General features: G+C 51.0%; 6 protein-coding genes across 6 annotated transcripts; 1 reads left to right on the forward strand and 5 right to left on the reverse strand.

Annotated features, from left to right (window-relative positions):
- Positions 1-237: 237 nt before the first annotated feature.
- V8C40DRAFT_106085 (transmembrane amino acid transporter protein-domain-containing protein) lies at positions 238-2,236 on the reverse strand. The gene is made up of 2 exons (XM_083210726.1): positions 472-2,236; positions 238-414 (listed from the first exon to the last, which is right to left on the reverse strand). Exons 1-2 carry the CDS (start codon positions 1,828-1,830, stop codon positions 355-357), a joined length of 1,419 nt encoding a protein of 472 aa, XP_083078483.1. The 5' UTR covers positions 1,831-2,236; the 3' UTR covers positions 238-354.
- A 4,564-nt stretch (positions 2,237-6,800) lies between these two features.
- V8C40DRAFT_234448 (rRNA-binding endoribonuclease) lies at positions 6,801-8,578 on the forward strand. Its single transcript, XM_083213619.1, has one exon. It carries the CDS (start codon positions 7,047-7,049, stop codon positions 8,397-8,399), a length of 1,353 nt encoding a protein of 450 aa, XP_083078484.1. The 5' UTR covers positions 6,801-7,046; the 3' UTR covers positions 8,400-8,578.
- On the reverse strand, positions 8,472-9,443 carry V8C40DRAFT_234449 (H/ACA ribonucleoprotein complex subunit NOP10). The gene is made up of 2 exons (XM_083213620.1): positions 9,136-9,443; positions 8,472-9,072 (listed from the first exon to the last, which is right to left on the reverse strand). The coding sequence occupies exons 1-2, from the start codon at positions 9,308-9,310 to the stop codon at positions 9,056-9,058; spliced, it is 192 nt and encodes a 63-aa protein (XP_083078485.1). The 5' UTR covers positions 9,311-9,443; the 3' UTR covers positions 8,472-9,055.
- A 445-nt stretch (positions 9,444-9,888) lies between these two features.
- On the reverse strand, positions 9,889-11,489 carry V8C40DRAFT_262108 (S-adenosylmethionine decarboxylase proenzyme; the record flags this gene model as incomplete). The annotated part of the gene is made up of 2 exons (XM_083219337.1): positions 9,889-11,303; positions 11,375-11,489. 2 exons carry the CDS (start codon positions 11,487-11,489, stop codon positions 9,889-9,891), a joined length of 1,530 nt encoding a protein of 509 aa, XP_083078486.1.
- A 2,079-nt stretch (positions 11,490-13,568) lies between these two features.
- Positions 13,569-15,161, reverse strand: V8C40DRAFT_234454 (P-loop containing nucleoside triphosphate hydrolase protein). Its single transcript, XM_083213621.1, has 2 exons — positions 14,945-15,161; positions 13,569-14,845 (listed from the first exon to the last, which is right to left on the reverse strand). Exons 1-2 carry the CDS (start codon positions 14,975-14,977, stop codon positions 13,961-13,963), a joined length of 918 nt encoding a protein of 305 aa, XP_083078487.1. The 5' UTR covers positions 14,978-15,161; the 3' UTR covers positions 13,569-13,960.
- Positions 15,162-15,254: 93 nt separating this feature from the next.
- On the reverse strand, positions 15,255-16,613 carry V8C40DRAFT_282820 (uncharacterized protein; the record flags this gene model as incomplete). Its single annotated transcript, XM_083221851.1, has 4 exons — positions 15,255-15,852; positions 15,911-16,051; positions 16,110-16,382; positions 16,462-16,613. The coding sequence occupies 4 exons, from the start codon at positions 16,611-16,613 to the stop codon at positions 15,531-15,533; spliced, it is 888 nt and encodes a 295-aa protein (XP_083078488.1). The 3' UTR covers positions 15,255-15,530.
- Positions 16,614-17,840: the final 1,227 nt, after the last annotated feature.

Consider the following 17,840-nt stretch of genomic DNA (forward strand, 5'->3'; position numbering starts at 1 on the left):
AACTCCACCAGGTCATCGGGTATCATCGGCAGATCTCTGCGGGACTTTTATGCCACGATGATACGGGGTGCGTGTACGGGGTGCATCTTCTCCGCAAAGTTTATCGCGACGGGAAGTTAATCTCGATGAATACGAATCCTCTGGGGAAATGGCGGTATCGTCGGGGATGGAGTGTCTGTATGATTCATCACGAAGACAAAGACCTGAGTTGAGTTGGTAGAAACCGTTTCTTTAAACTATTGCTATCGCTACTAGCCTAACCCTAATGGTATAAATATAAAAAACGCGATACAGTAACAAAATTCATATCTTCATAAAATTGTTGTACAGCTTCGTAACCCGTGCCGGGGCACTCTATGCCAAAGGCGCGCAGGTGAAAGGGGATCTAACGGATCCATCGCGGTATTGGTTTTTCTGTAAACGCATATTAGCCTCGTGTTTAGGAGTGTGGTGAAGAAGAATAAAACTTACAATGTCAACAGCACTGGCATATGTACCCGCCACCAGCACAACAAGACCAACAATCATGGAAAGACTGCTCAAGATCAAGTGGACAAGGTTTTTCCGCTCAAACATGCTGCCCTCTTTGAGGAGCATGAACCAGAAGATGGCGGGGAAGTAGTAGGTGAAGCCGGAGATGAAGAGAGAGGACGAGATGGCGAGAAGGTCGGAGAAGAAGGGAATGGCCTCGGCAATGACCCAAGCGATAATGGTAAGGACGGCGAGCATGCTGGCCCAGATAATGTACGCCCTAGGAGTGTTGATGTATCGGATGATGGAGTTCTTGAAGGCGCGGGAGAAGATGAAGCGTCCGACGACGGTGCCGTTGATGGATCCCGAGATGAAGATGACGGGCAAGCCAATACCGAAAGCAACCTTGGAGATCAGAGGACCAGCAGAGAGCAGAGCAGGGGACTTGACATCCGGTCCAACAAAGGCATAGATGACTGCACCGGTGATGGTGTAAATAGCAATCTCGATGAGTCCAAGAGCCCAGATGGACTTCTTGTAGTCCTTGGGAGTGTGCATCTCGTCCATGAAGGAGAACTGGCAGATGGAAAAGCTGTAGGCAAAGACAATGTTGGTAATGGCAATGAAGGCATCGACAAAGGTCAAATCCTCCTTGGGCCAGGCAGACCAGGGCACTGCCGACAGTCCGCCATCGTGGGTAGCCTTGATACCGGTAGCAATCATGGTGATACCGATGGCAATGATGATTGAAGCGAAATCAATGTAACCCAGGATGGCCATCTCGGTGAAACTGGGAGGAAGCGCCAGAAGCCAGAGGATGACGGCGGAGATTGCAGCAAAGCCCAGAGAGCAGATGGCGTTGTCGGAGATGTTGAGCAGGGCAATGGCACCGGTCAAGCAGTGAGATCCGATGAGCAGAATCAACTGGAGTGCAAACATGGCTCCAACCAGCTCGTATCCAAATCTGCCAGCGACCAATCTGGCGGCATCGGCGTAGTGGGCAACCTCAGGGAACTTGATCTTGACCATGCCGACAAGGTCACTTGTGTAGATGGCAAGAAGACCAAGACCAACAGAGCAGATGGTACCAGCAACCATGCCGAGAGTGGCAAAGGCGCTGGGCAGAGACAAACTACCGAGAGCAATAGCCTCAACGATGAGGACGACGGTGAGACGCTTCCATCCTAGACGGTTGAATTTGTGCTCGCCCGCCGCTGCGATGGCTCGTTCGGCATCTTCGCGGAATTCCTCGCCCGTCTCACCGGTCGCTTCGTCGGAGAGGTTAGGGTTGACGATCTTCTTGCTGTCGTAGCGGCCCTTTTCAGAGCCTGACGGCGAAGTGATGGACGTATCAGACATGTCGGATACTTGTGTGTAGATAATATATCGATAAAAGGTAAGGAGAGTCAACTATTGAGAGGAGGGCTGGGCGGGACGAGGCCCTGTGTGTATAAGAGAAGTTTGTGGGTAAAGACCCAAAGAGACGGGAGTATATCTAGGTATAACCCCGTATGTGGAAGGAGAGACGGGGAATGGGATCGAGTTGATTGGTACCGAAGGCCGATAGCCAAGTCTTATTTAAACCGCCAGAGTGGATGGATGAGAGGAAAGAGGAAACGAGATGAAAAGTGCGGAGGTGGAGGAAGAGGCAGTTTAATACCCCAAGCAAGTGGTTCGTGCAGATCCAGGACGATCCCCAAGCGCCTCGCCTCGACAAATTACGGAGCAGATAGATAAGGTAAAGTAAGTCTTGAAAAGTAAGCGTCGGATTTTGGGTTTGCCATCTGTTACCAGGTCAGGTAAAGGGCCGAAAATGGAGCATGGGCAGATAGAAGCAAGCACGAGTAGGTACTGTATAGCCCAGTACTACCGTACGAGTACGAGGACTCTACTCCTACTCGTCGAAGCAAGCTAATAAGGTTGCAGAGGCTGCATCTGCATGAGCCAGAGGAGACCAGAGGAGAGGGCCGGGGTGGCCGCGTCGTCGGGGCCAGAAGCGCCACGGATGGAGTGGGCGTAATGGCTGGGTTCTGGCTGTCCCCAAGGTTCGAAGTGTGCGAACGCCTCCGGCCACCGGATCTTTCCACGGCGAGCTGGACGAAAGCTCCGGGTTCGGGGCTGGTTCGGTGCTCCATTACGAGTAGATAAGGGAAGAAACAGCGCGGTAATCCAATGATAATGACTGGTGCGGCGTGGTTTGGTTTTGGTCGAAGCAGCCTCGTGCATCTAGACTCGGGGCTGGTCCTCCACTTTGGCCAGCACGATAGACGCAGGGGAGCAGCATTTCGAGTTGCTCCTCCAGTTCAGCTTCACGTTCCCATTGTCTGTCTGCAGCATCTCCTCCACTTGTTCCCTCTCTCTCACGTCACGCCCTCTCTCCAACTGAACCCTTTAGCTGAGGGTTCTACCCCAGACCTCCCCCGCAAAAGACCATCGCCAGCATCTGGCGTCAGCAACCGCTTCTCCGCAATCTTGTACGTAAAAACAAATCGTGGCCGGTTTGTCGAGGCACATCATGGCGGTTGAATCAGCATTGCGTCTGTATGTACTGTAGTATCTCGCTCGGGCTGCCGTCTTTTCCGTAAACCGTCCAGGCATGGATTCTCGTTCGTGGTGGGTTGTCGTTACAGAGAAGTGAGAGGCGAGTTTCCGCCAAGTGGATCCCTCCGAGCGGCTCAAGATTTTTTTTCAGGTTCTTGGTTTCTTCTAGCCCCGAACCCAAAACGTCATTGCGTTAAGCGGAGCCCTACAGAGGTCCACCGAGCCCACTGAGGCAACCCACTAACAACTCCACCGAGCCCACTGAAGGCCAGGCGCTGTCCACTCGAACCTCGCTGAAGCAGCCCACCGCCGCATACACGATGGATCCTATTGCGACTCAGTGCCAGTTTTGATGTGTCAAGACTCCAGCGGAGATGGCTCGGATGGCCAGGTTTTCTCGTTTTTCGCTCGAATAATGCCTCGTCGGGGCGGACGCTGTGACCAACGGAGTCTTCTCTTTCTCACAGGTATGCCCTGTTCAGGGACAGGTACGAGTACAAGTTGGGGGTACATACGAGTACAGCGTACAGACGAAGTCACAGAGAGATAGCAGCACGGGTTGATACGTGGCCAAAGCTGGGCTGTAAATGACTCTTGTTCCCGTCACGGGCGAGTAATTGTAGTCATTGGTATTGGTAAAGGCAAAAAGATCAGACGGATGTCGCTGACATCGGCGAAAAGAGGACGGACGGGCAAGGAACAGAAAAAGCGTCAACCACTGACACTGCCGAGATTAGCAGCAGCCCAGCCGCCTAGGAGGGCACCAAGATGAGATCCAATGGCTTGACGGGCAAAAGTTCTGCACACCACCTCTGCGGCATTCATTGCCGGCCGCGCCAAGTACGTGCCTGCGCAAGCCTCACATCGTCCAGTGTGCCAGTCAGCGGCCGGATGATGTCTGGCTGACCACATGTACATTCCAGGTTCTTAGCCCAGCCCGAGGTACAGATCGGCCTTTTACGGTAACGACGGAGCACAAATTCTCCGGACAGGTACATACTCGTACATCCATACAGGCAGCCTGCTACCACCTTGACCAGCACAATTCGGGTACCATTTACCGGGCAGACATGGATGGTTCCGCTTGAATCTTCTCAAGTCGGCCCAACAGTTGCAACGCCTGATGCAAACTCATGTCCTTGTCCTTGTCCGCTACGAATAAGTGGTGCTGCCTCTTTCAGCAGGTCCAGGCCTAACAATCCCCCCTAAGCCTCTTTCATGCCCGCCCCTGTAGGGCCTCCATGGGCCTCTTAGCGAACCTTACGGGGGCCGAGCCGCTGTACAAACCCGGCTGGAACCAATCTCAGCCACATTATCAATGGATTGATCGCTGCTATTTTTCGCCATCGTTTTGTCACCGGAAGTCACCTGCAGTAGCCCCTCTACCCAGTAACCCGTTTCGGACTAGTTTTACGGCGCTACTGCCGACGATCACTTCCATGCGCCTTCTCGAAAGCTACCCAGAACGGAGCTATGCCAAACTCCGTATAATTCGCCCGTAATCTTTTCGTTCTTCGTTTGTCTTTGGCTGTTTGGGATTCCACACGCACCTCTTCTATCTTACCACTCATCCCACTCATTGCCCGTCACGCATTATAGCCTGTGCTCTTAAAACCAGCTGACATGCACCCACTCCAACCATCAGCTCTGCTTTAGTTCCAATGGATGTCTTCCGAGCCTTTTTGTGTGTGTGTGCCTCTCACGGCTGGCCGCGGAAAACACGGGCATCAACGGGGTTCAAGTTAGCCTGTCTAATTCCGCCCTCTTCACTTCATGCCTCCATGCCCTCTATCAGTGGCACATTTCGTATTCCCGAATACCTTGCTCCTCGCTTTAATCCCCATATGCCGCCGTCCCATCTCAGTATCTTACCATTTTGAGCACTGGCCCGGTGGTCCCCGGCTAGGTAGCATCAAAGCCAAGTGCCGTGACATATCCTGCCCCTTGTCCGCCAGCAGCCGTGCGTTGTCTGCGAGTAGCTCAGGGTTCATTTCATGACATGTTACCTTTACATGCAATGAACATCCGGATGCCTGCAGACGGCATCTTATTCGGATGTCATCCCTTAGCCAATGTTACATAGGGGAGCGGCAACGAAAATCATACTCGTACCTGCGCAAAGGCCTTGTCGAGCCGCTGCTTTGCCCTGCCTCGCTCTGCCATGATCTACCATGGAAGAAATTCCGCCTCTCCACATTGATGACCCTTTCCCCGTAATCATCTCCATTGGGCGAATCGTAACGTTCTCCTCTGGCTAGACCGGGGGTAGCGCGCGTTGCGGACATTCAAGATGATAATCTGTTATTCAACAGAATCCCCGGGGTCCTAAAAACCCCGTCTAGAACCCCGGTCTGGAGCCCCGGAAAGACCCTTGAGATGCTATACCCACTGCCTGTAATCGACGCCTTGATATTCGCTTGTTTGGCCGCCTACTATATGGAGATTCTACCTCGTTACAAGTGTTCTCCACGAGGCTTGAAATTAGTTGCTTCAAAAGACGGAGCGTATATCCTTCCGCTTCAGTGCCAACGTCCATCACACCAATCCCTGTCAAGGGCTTGTGGATATATTTCCCCAACCAAAGAGATCTATTTTCTTTCAAGCATTGGTCTACTTCATGTAGCAAACAAATCATACTGTACCTGGATATTATACGTAAAATCCCGATTTCCCCCACATACAACGAATCATGTCAAATCCTATTACTGATGCGTGGGGTTGCCCAATAGATCCGGCGTTGCACAATATCTACACTTAGACAAGATCGTAGACGTTGATGATGCGTACAGTAGAACCACCAGCAACCTAGAGATACATACTACCGCCAGTAAATCCCTGAGAAGACGATTTCAAAAGTTCATTAGTATGAAAATGAGAGATAAGGAACAAGAAGGGGCGCAGAAACAAAGCGGGCGTTTAGCATACAGTTGTTGATGGTCCGAGCTGGCGCTGCCTGCTTCAACCAATATGATAATGTCGCATTGATGCCTGAGCTAGGCTTGAATACGAAGTTGATAGACGCACTGGGCAGTGTCTGGCATGATCTATTTCCAAAAACGAGTATCATATTCCGAGTCGAATGCAAGCAAGCATCAATGCTTGACCGGTTGCATGGATTGGAGATAGCCGATGGTTCGATACACGTACATGTACTCACAGATATCGAGAAACGGAGATTCGTCAGATGATCATCACACGACATCATGACAGGGGAGCCTTGCCAATATTTGAGAAAGATTTACTATGTTTTCCTTGTTTTGCAACTTTATCATTGCTCGCGTTGGTTCAAGCAAGTCTGTCTGGTTATGAAGATGGAGGGTGGCAGCGAAATTTGGAGGCATGTATAACACGCCCTATCACCCATGCAAGTGCGGAATCCCCGCAAATGATATGAAAGCACTAATCATGGGGTAACAAGGCCGTCGGAATCGTCTCGTAGTATGCGAGTCAGAGTACCTTATCTGTGGATGAAATCAGACACTGTTCTTTGTGCTTTTTGGGTTGCAAAATGCAATTTGATTCTTAGGTTATAGGGTAGCTAGTTTGAGATGCTGGCCATCGAGACCAAATATAGGTACTTACTCACCAAAGAGACTACTAGATTGGTCAAATAATGAAGAATGATTATCAAATACTTGGAAATAAACACAAAGTCTCATTGCTTATGTGGTATCGATACTCGCTATTTTCTTGACATTGCTGCATTTATTTTGGTGTTTATGTACTCTGTGATTGAATGCCTCTTAAAACACTGCTTCATGATGCGGCCTTGCAGCTTATGTCATGATTTTTCTCGCCACACGTGCTCCAACTTTGAAATCAACATCCAAAAATTCTTATCTTATCGGCAGCCCAAATTTTGTGCAGCAATATTGCCCCTCCAAACATCACAAAGAACGGACAATCAATATCAAAATCGTCTTTACCCTCTGTTGACTGTATTTTCTGTCATCACGACTTCTGTGCTTGTGCAACTTTGATAGCCAGATCTGATAGACTTGCGATTTCGCTCAGATCGCTTTACAGACGCCGCCATGGCCGCCCCGTTGGCTCAACCCACTGAGCCTTCTGCGACTCCAACTGTCGCAACTGCGAAACCGATTCACAGCCTCGTTCTTGATACTGGTCCGCTGATCAAGAACGATCCTCCTGCTAGTGTTCTCATCGCCAAGGCTGAAAAGCTCTACACCCTTCCCAACATCATCAGCGAAATCCGCGACGTTGCGACCAGATCAAGAGTTGAAACGACGCTGCTGCCATTCGTTGAACTTCGGTCGCCCAGGCCTGAGAGCTTAAAGTTCATTGCCGACTTTGCGAAAAAGACTGGTGATTATGGAGTGCTCAGCAGACCGGATATGGAGGTGCTTGCGCTGGGATACGAATTGGAATGCGAGAGAAACGGAGGCGACTGGAGGCTGAGGAACACACCGAACCAGAAAGGATTGAACGGCAGGCCACAACAGGATAAGCCAACGGACGAAGCGCAGGAGGGAAAAGCGCAAGAAGGAGAAGTTCAACAGAGCGAAAATGCCGAACAGGCTTCAGAAAGCGCAGAACAACAAACAGATGCCCAGTCTGAGCAGCATGCCGAGAACAGCCTCAACGATGACTTGCAGAACCTGGGTCTGGAGACCTCTGACAAGAATGAAGAGCAATCTGCAACGCCCGAGGTATCGGAATCTGTTAAAGAAACCCAGGATTCTACCCCAGCTGTACAGCAGCCCGAAGAGGCCTCAGAAGAGTCTGACGATGAGGGCTGGATCACCCCGTCCAACCTCAAGAAGCAGCAAGCCATAGACTCTGGCGCAAACGGCACCAATGACAAAGCTCCACCCAAGATTCTACAGGCTGCCATCCTGACCTCCGATTATGCCATGCAAAACGTCGCACTGCGCGTCAACCTCAACCTCGTCACGCCCTCCTTCTCCCGCATCACATATCTCAAGACGTGGGTTCTGCGGTGCCACGGCTGCTTCAACATCACAAAGGACATGAACAAGCAGTTTTGCCCCAAGTGTGGCCAACCCACCCTCACGAGGACGAGCTGCTCGACGGACCAGCACGGCAACTTCAAGATTCACCTCAAGCAGAACTTCCAGTGGAATAACCGCGGAAACGTGTTTAGCGTGCCCAAGCCGGTCCACGGCAGTGCTAATGGAAGATTGCCTAAGAATGTCGGTGGCAAGAATGGCTGGGGCAGGGACTTGATCCTGGCCGAGGACCAGAAGGAGCACACCAAGGCATTGGATGAACAGCGGAGGCAGAGGAAGAAGGATTTGATGGATGAAGATTTCTTGCCTGGACTGTTGACGGGAAATAGATCGGGAGCAGGTGGCAAGATCAAGGTTGGTGCAGGACGAGCCGTGAACTCTAGGCGGAAGCGGTAGATGGAGAGAGATACTGGTTACGGCTGTCATGAAAAAGAAGATGAAAAAGCAGATATAGAAGTGAATATCCATCATGATTGTATGACTTTATAGCACACACACATATAACAAAAAATGGCAGAAAAAAGGATCATGGCAGCGAGCATTAAATGTCTGTCAATCCTGAAGAAGTGCTTGTATGTGTTTTTCATTTTTTATTTCTTTGAATTTGCGTATGCGCAAATGAGCCCAAGTAGATGTAATCGCCTAAGAAACGCCAAATCCATTCCCCAATCATTGAGAAAGATTCCAATCCAGAAAAATAGTGAACTTGTCATCCATCCATCCATCCATCATCCGCCAAGTCAGACACGCACTCCCCCTTCAGTAGTCTCCATTGTCTCCGCCAAACAAGCAATCCTGTTCGCTCATGTGTGTTCTGCCGTCGATACTATGCGCGGGAAGTAAAGCCACCCGGTTACCCGAATTGGGATGAATGGCCGGCTAGGTGGCTCTCCAAACGAGAGTATAGCATCCTCTTCATCTCATATCTCCGACAGAAGAGAGTGACGGATCAATTACCCCCTCAATAGCATGCCCGAGGTCGCTCCCAATTAACGCCACTGACGACTTCTTTTTTATCGCTAGTGGTTCGAGGGCATCTCAATGATGCGAATTTACATAGCCTCCTCCTCTAGAAACAAAACACAGTCAGACACATGAATTCCTCTCTAACACAAACGAGGCTGCTACTCACTCTGCTGCGTCAAGAGCAGGTTAAAGCGGCGCTTCAGCGTAACGCGCTGACGAGACCACTTGTCGTCGGGAGAGAAGCGCGCCGGGTGCGCAGACTTGGTGACCTGGCCGTGGGCGACCTTCTTGAGGGTGTACAGGCGGTTGCCGCTGGCGTCGAGGGTGTACATCAGATGCATGATGGGCGGGTGGGCGAGAGTCGGTTTAAAGGGAGGAGATTTGTATTTGTATATGGCCTCTGGTGTGTGTGCCAATTGGGTTCGTTTCGACTTGTGGGATTTGAATCAGATGAAGTTTTTGGTGATGCGTTTCGGTAGCTTTGGAAAAAAATTGGTCAAGTGGAGACTTGGGAAAAATTGGCCTTGGAGATTTTCCACTATCGATAAGGCGCGGAATGATAACGTCTGAGCTAAACCCAGCTTGGTCATACTCAATTCATCCCAATTGCGAGCAGATTCAAGAATTAGTTACAATACTTCACTCAGTGGAAATAGCATGTTATGTGCATCTCAAGGCGCAGATATTATTCATGAATGAACGGAAAGGCAAAAACACTATGCAAAACTATGAATCCAAAATAACAGTTGGACCGTCATTAAACAGTCAACCCAATGTGAAGATAGAGGCGAATAGATCGCTCAAAAGGAATGTCCAGAATGAAACTGAGGGGGGATCTTCTCCAGACCCGATCCAACATCAATATCTCTTTCAATATCCCAATGTTGGCCGTTCAGAAAGGATTACCAATCGACATCAATCACATCTCCTCTCCTACACGGGCCTTCTTGTCGCCAACCCAGCCCTCACGCTCATAGAAGCGGAACACGAGGTCGTAGTCCTCAAAGTCATGCACAATGCGATCAATACGGCGATATCCGCGCACAGAATCGATGAATCGCTGAGCAGCAAGGCCCTTGGCTTCAGCCTTGGCCACGCCGTAAGCGTTGTCGCCACGGCCCTTGGCCTCGAACAAAGTGACGCTGAAGCGGCCAGGCTTGAAGATTTCAACAACGTGCTCGATAATCTCCGCGGTGGTTCGGCCGCTCTGGCCTCCTGGAACGTTGGTTTCGAATGAAGCAAACGAAAAGCCAGTCTCGGGCGTAACGTGAACACTGAAGTAGTGTCCGGCGTTCTTGCCGCTCTCCTGGCCGTCCTCCTGCGTGGCCGGGGGCGGAGGGATGATGCCGTTGGCAGAGAATCCACACGGGCTGAAGAGGTAGGAATCAATGCGGGCATCTGGGTAGACAGAGGTGGGATAGACGTCGGCGAGGCCGCACTGCTCCGACACAACAGTGCCGAGGGCGTGGCCTTCGGTAGTCAGGCCCTCGATGTCCCCGAGCTTCTCGCAGGGCTCATGTAAATCAGACTCCATGCCATCGGCAAAGACATCAACCTCACCAAGCGGAGTCGAGGTCCCGCTAACGGCATTTTGACGGGCCTTGGTCTCGGCAGAGAGCTTATCGCACGCGACCGCACTCGCGTTTGCCAAGTAAAACTGCTTGGCATTCTCTGGATCGAGATCAGTCATCAAAATCTCGAGCGTCTCGTCACTCCCAGGTCCTCCATGGCCTCCAAAGCTGGCGGGAATCGAAAAGTTGGCCGGAGCCACCTCATTCTTCTCCGAGTCAGGGGTCAAGGGCGGGGTGAACTCTCGGTTGGGAGACGTGATGTACAGGTACCAGTGGTCTCCGTTCATCTTTCCCACCATGTAGGCGCTGCCACCATCAACCATGTCGTCCAAGTACTTGACCTCTTGCTTCCAGCTGCGGTGGGGGCCGTGTTGCTTGTCAGGGAAGAGAAAGTTCTTGCGGCTGTAAAAGACTCGGTAAGGAGTAGCAATGGCCTTGATTTCCTTTGCAGACGTAGCATTGCTAAAGGGGAAGCCCGCATGCTCAGCGGCGATGTGAAGCATGCGCTGAAGTCCAAGCAACAGAGTGGTGGTGCCGCAAGTCTTCAAGATGAGCTTGTGAGGGAAGACAAACATGCTCGACTCGGAGAGAAGATAGGCGTCAACAGCGTCAGATTCGAGCACCGAGAGAATCTTGCAGTTGACCATGTCAAGCATGGTTTCCCAAGTCTCAGATGACACGGCCTTGAGGCCAGCAGGTTGGGCGCCCCTGGGGAGTGCTGTGGCGCTCGGCGCAAACCATACCTCTAGGAGCTTCTCAGGGCCTAATTTTTGGAACAATCTGTTAGCAAAAGCATTCTATGAGTATATACATGAGGGAGAAATGCATGCATACCTTCAAAGGCATAGGTCGAGTCCAATTCCGCGGCATTGTCATGGTTGATGGTCAAATGGGGAGTTGCCGAAGACGGGGAAAAGGTGTAATTGTTGGGGACCGAAAGGTTGGCCATTCTCGTTGATGATTGCTGCTGCTACTTGCAGTCCGAAGTCAAAGATCAAATAAAAGAAAATACCGTCGAGATTAACTCGAGCACGCTGTTGCTATGCCCGTCTGACGATGAGTCCGCGGAGCACTAGCTGCCACTCAAACAGACTTTGCGGCGTCTGCTTGAGAGAGTAGGCCCACAGGAATGTGGTGAGTCCAACGACGCTGGCGGAAGCCAGCAGCAATGGGGATGGTGTAAGAACGGCTAACGTCTCAAGAGGACGTTATGGAGGCCGGGGACAGAGGGGGTAGAAAAACCGCTTCTGCGACGAAATTTTGCGCGGAGATGTATTGTCCGATACTCAGGGGACGGTATCGGATCCGGTGAATTTTGCCAGGGGCTGTTGACTTGGGAGAAGCGGGCTTGAGCTGAAATTTGTTCGATATATCAATGTCTGGGTTGCTTAAAGGGGTGCTATCGGGGCCTAGATGGAGAGAATCATGGGTCAGTCCTCAGTCTGTGTACCTGGATCATGGAAGTGGTGGACTGCTCGAGCTGGAGAATAGAATAAAGCAAACAAGGACATACTTGGAAGGTCGCGAAAAGAGGAATCGCAGGAGATCAGTTGATCGCATAGAAGGCCAAAGCGAGAACCAGGGAGGTGTCAGTCAGGCCACTAGAGATAGCGGCCGGTTGAGGATGTCTTTCGAGGACAAGGAAACGTCTAGTCTCTCATATCCAGGAGATAAAAAGTCGCTGCAAGAGAGCCACAAGAAGCTTTCCTGAATCGACAGGTGGTCGTGTGACGTGGGCGTCCTACTGTCGCGAATTGGAGGGCGCAAACCAGCAGGGCGATGTTTTTTCCAGTTTTTTTTTCCTGTCCCCGCGGGGATGGATCTGTAGGGACAAAGGACGCTGCTAAGTGGTCGGGAGACGGTGGCTGGCGGAGCAGATGGGCTGCTATGGGGATGTACAAAGTATGGATAGGTTAAATCAGGTCAAGGGAAGCAAAGCTCTCAGACAGCGGGTGCGGAAACAGAGTTTGGAATTGTTTGTGCGGGTTGAGATTTTATTTTGGCTACGAGGTTTGTGTTTGTGTGATAGTGAGGATGCAGCCCAATCAGGACCCGGCGCCGGGTACCATGCAGTACCTGACTGCTGGCCACATGCAGCTGAGGTACCTGCGGCTACAGCTACAGCGCAAGGCTCCACTGACAAGCAGGGGGTTAAAAAGTAAAGTGCAGCAGCAGTGATGGATGAATTGAATTTGATCCATGGCAAACAAAACACAGACAGCCAGCCGCAAACGACGTGGCCATTTCTCCCTACATGCGGCAGCTGTATTTGTGTCCACAGCAGAGAGACAAAGCGCAAGATGCAGCATTCACAAGTTTATGTACTTTATTTTCATTGTGCAGTCCCAGCATCTCAGCAGTACAGACATCTTCCATGTTGACATCACATCACGATCCTCTCCATGTAATTTTTTTTCTTCCTGGAGGTACCCACTTATGATGGCCAGGCACTCCCAGATAAGCCACGGCGCGCACCGCCCAGCCAGAAACGGCCCAAGTGCTGCTGTATTTTCTGCCAGTATAAACCAGGGCTTGGATAGAGGGGCAGCGATGGACCGGCGGGGCTACCGGAAGAAGAAATCAGCTTGAAACTTTGTTGCCAGAGGCCGTTTGCCTGTGGCTTTTGGATGACGAAAATATCAATGATATGTGTTGAAGCTGTTAGAGCTTTCGATACTGTATAAATGGGGTGTTTGGGCCCTTGTTGGTCGGGCTGTTTAAAACAGGGCTGGAAGTTGGGCGCCTTACTACTATACAAAGGAGGTGGTACTTTGGACCTCTTTCAGCACCAAAGACGGTAGAGACGCAGCTCTTTCTCACTCTGCCAGGTACCCGTAGACATGTATGTGCAGGTATTGGGGTATTGGGGTATTAGGTTGGGCGCTGATGGATGGCATTCGGTCAGGCAGCGTGGCGGAGTGGCTGCATTCACTCAGAGCAGGAGCTCAAGGCAAGGGATATGTCGATGCATGTCGCGTGCTTCACAATGTCTCATTACGTAGCAGCGCGGGAAGACTTACTATCAGCTCTCCACCATGCATATGCGCATTAGTACATACGTAGGGCAGATAGCGCGTAATATGCGGTAAGCAGGCGTGGATTTGAGATACTGAAGCTGCCTCCATACGACTAACAATTCCAACCTGTGTACACAATCTACTCAAAGCCCTCTGGAAAAATCTAGTGGTGAGAACAGCCTCTGTCCTGGAAGAGTGCCTATGGCTTAGTCCTCCGTCCACGTAATATCGAGTATCTAAGTCTGGGCAAGATGGGCAGCGGAAGCACCCGCTTCAAAGGGCGCCTGTTCCACATTTGTGTATGCAAGTCTCACAGCTCCAGCACAGCCATTACTGCGAGGATGGGGTATAAATGCTATCACGAAAACAACTGTGGCACAAGTGAATGCAGTGCAGCGTCATGTCATGTAACTTCTGCCCCAGCAACCTTCTCCTCAAGCTGCGAGGTTATGCCTACGAATATGTGGAACAACGAGCAGTCCTTGTACTTGTCCACCAGCGTTCCTTCGCCCTTGTCCTGGGGCTTGTCGGGCTTCTCATCGCTCGATATATCCCGGCCATTCACCACCGTTCCCGCTGGGTAATGCGGCCGCTGGCCTTCCTCGACGAGCGCAATGAACTGCGCGTCAATGGGCACAGATCCTAGGAACGGCACCTTAAACTCCTCCGCCATAGACCGCCCGCCGCCGGACCCGAATATGTCGGTGCACTCGGAGCAGTGCGGACAGACGAAGCCGCTCATGTTTTCCACCACTCCCAGCACGCGGATGCCCGTCTTGACGCAAAAGTTGAGCTCCTTGCGCACGTCCGCCGTGGCCACTGCCTGGGGCGTCGTCACAACCACCGCGCCAGCCACCTGGCCTGGGCGGGCGTCCTTCTGCAGCGTTTCGGCCAGTGATATGTGCTCGTCGCTGGTTCCCGGAGGAGTGTCGATGAGGAGGTAGTCGGTATCGTCCCACAGCACGTCCTTGAGGAACTGTCGAATCATGGCCGTCTTCTTGGGGCCTCTCCACACCACCGCGTCGCCTCTCTGGGGTAGCAGGAATCCTAGACTCATGGCATGTAGACTCCCCAAGCCGGTTTCAGGCTCTGCCTCGTGGACGGGAACCGGAGCCCATCCTCCCGGTACCTGTTTGACCTTGGAGGCCTCGATCGATAGCATGCGCGGGATGGACGGTCCGGTCAGGTCGACATCGAGGATTCCCACCGAGTGGCCGGCGAGCGTCAGAGACAGGGCCAGCTGTGTCGTCACCGAAGATTTGCCCACGCCTCCTTTGCCGGAGAGTACCTGTAGTCGCCAGAGAGCCGCAGATTAGCACGCTGTAACTGTAACTATAACTGTAACTGCAACTGAGCTGGGCTGTGTCTTTGTCTTTGACTGACGTACCAGCACAACGTGCTTGACCTTTTCCAAACCCATGGCGATACTGCTGCTTAGCCCGGGCGTCGATGGCGCATCAGCTTCAGCATCAGCATCAGCGTAAATCTGCTTGACCAGACAAGGTCAGGATGATTAAATGTCAAGATTTAAGCTGTCTCTGGAGCTGATTTGTAAGAATGAAGCAATCGCTCGGCCAGAGCTTGATTAGCAAGCGCCGATGAACGGACGGCGGCTCGGGCGCCCGATTTTGCCCCGCCATTGACATTTTCTTCGTGCTTCACTAAAATTGGAAAATTGCCCCTCCAAGACTCCGTATCGATTACGCCAGTGCAGCTTCAAATCGTTCATGATACCTGACATATACTCGCTCGCAGTCTGCATACACATACAAGATACCAATTCTATCTGTGCAAATAGCGATTCAATTCACTACATCTGTCCAAAGCTTCACCATTTTGTCAAAATAATTTCCGGCTCTCCATGATTGGGGTTTCGCTCGCCCGCCGAAATACAGGTATATACCAACATGAACCTGCCCATTTACTTCACCCCCTTCCATATTACCTGTGGATACAAAAGGTTCAATCGAGCGTCATGTACCACCAGCGGCCCCTGGACGAGGCTCTTGTGTCCCATCAGGAGATTTCTCCTCTTGCGGCGATCGAACGTCCTTCTGTGTGCCTTGGTTGTCCTTGTCTGCAGTGGGTAGGATCTGAATGGAGCCCTTTTGATATGCCACCACAGGCCGAGTGCCATCGCAGTATCCCAAAACTTCAAATGCAAAGTTTTGGCTGAGATTTAACGGAATGGAATCGGTGAAGCGGACTATTGGGCCACCTTCCACTGTGAATCCAATAAACTCGCCCAACACTGAGTTCTCAAGATCGTCTTCGAGATTCCCCTGAATTGTGTTCCTGTAGTTGATGATGAGAATCAGCGTGAAAGGTCCGACAAGGGATAATGTGGTCTTACACTTCACTCATAGAAGGGACGCTACTCTTCATGATGGAGCCGTTTCTAATCTTCTTGACTCGCTTCTTTGTGCAGTCGTGGATGAGATGCAACAAGCCAGCAATGACGAGAACGGGTGTTCCCAAAGCAAGAGCCCACGGTCTAAAATTGACAGTTAGCACTTTGCAATATACTTCTCTCTTACAGGCAATACACTCACGGGTGTCTTCTGTTGCGCAATGAATGTGCCATGGCAAGAATGATGCCCATCATCGCAATCAGTGACCCAACCTGGATCATGGTCCAAGTTGACCAGTAAAGGGAAATGAGATTCTCTCCGTCGCAGAACTGCAGAGCCAAGAGTGCAAAGGCTTCCATAATTACCACAGCAGCAGAAACTAGAACACAGACAAGACACGCGAGCATGTATTTGATCAAACTCCGCGACCGCCTCTGTGGCTGGTGACTGAATTCCTCGTTCGTTTCTTGGGTTCTGCATCAAGGCTTAGTTAGTACGAGTATAATGGAATAGTTGCATATGTTCTCAAAAGAGAAAAAGAGGGATGATGTACTTTGTGTATGTCCACGATGCGATGAACAGGATCACGAGATTCAGCACAAACATGAACCAGTAGAGGATCTTGAAGTGCCACCGGTCTAAATCGGATGCAAACTGCGCGTATCGTTGGCAGAGATCCTCATCTCTCATAAATGCTTTGGCCATGGCTTCTATTCTGCCCAAAAAGAAAAAGAAAGGAAGGGCAGTATGGGGGAATAGAGGGCAGAAAGGTTGGCAAGATGATATCCTCTTGGCTATTATTCAGAGACAGATTGTACCAACTAGCAGTGGAAAGAGATCCTTGCTGATGCAGAGACTAAGGCAACATGGTTTGGATGTCCTCCCTTTATCTATATTTCTTACTCTAAATCATCAGCCTCCTAGCTACACTACCCCATCGAGAGTTGGCTGCTAATCACTCCATGCATAAATGTACATAACCCTTGCTCGGGTAGAACCAACGGGATTCAGGTCATGGTCACACCGACATCCGTGATAAGCGATAGCTCATTCATGTATACCAATATAGAACAAATTAGAGGAACATGCAAACGACGAGCATGTAAATCGAGATGCTTGCTGCTTCGAGGCACTGCCGACTGATGGATGATCTGCGTTTTCGGGCCCCCAATCTTCTCTTCGGAGCAAACACTCGGGACCAAGAAGACGGTGCCGCTTTTCTGGGTCTGGGGGCTGCAAAACAGGTCGTCCTAGAGTCATAGCTTTCACGGGTGTGGCAGAATACTCGCAATTCATTCGTCACTCTTAAAAATTGACCCGTGTGGCGAGCACTGCCGGCCGGGAACGGGAGTTGGAGTGGTCGTGAAGCCCCAGGAAGGCACTTGTATTGGGAAGATGATGTTACTGAAGGAGACCAAGGCTTCCCTCAAAGTACGACTAATCAAAGGCTATGAAGATGGTATATTCTAAGAGAGGTAAATGCTATCTACAAAATTGTACGCTCTTCGGGTTTATGGATGGATCGAAAGATCAAAGTCTTTGTGATGTGGAGTTGGACTTATGAGGTTCATGACTGCTATAGTACACAGATGCATATGTTGTTCACTATACACTTGTGGTTTGGCGTTTGGAATGCGGTGTTGGGTGGGCAAGTGGCAGATACACACGTGCAAACTATGGCTTTTCATGTCACACATTCCCGCCACCCTGTCTAATATGAAACCAATCCCTTGGGTACTGACAGCCCATGGATTGGCCCCTACCGAAGTCCAAGCTTCGCTGCCGCCGTTGTTGAACGTGGCCATCCTTGGCGCTCTCAAACAGTAGCCCGAGCCGATTCTGGAAGTCCCCTGCTACACAACTCGAGACTTACATGATGGAACATGACCCAGTTGAGCCCCTTAACAAACGGCCATTGTCTTTCCAAGCACC

The sequence above is a fragment of the Trichoderma camerunense genome (genome assembly GCF_050948025.1).
Source record: "Trichoderma camerunense strain CBS 138272 chromosome Unknown V8C40scaffold_2, whole genome shotgun sequence".
NCBI lineage: Eukaryota > Fungi > Ascomycota > Sordariomycetes > Hypocreales > Hypocreaceae > Trichoderma > Trichoderma camerunense.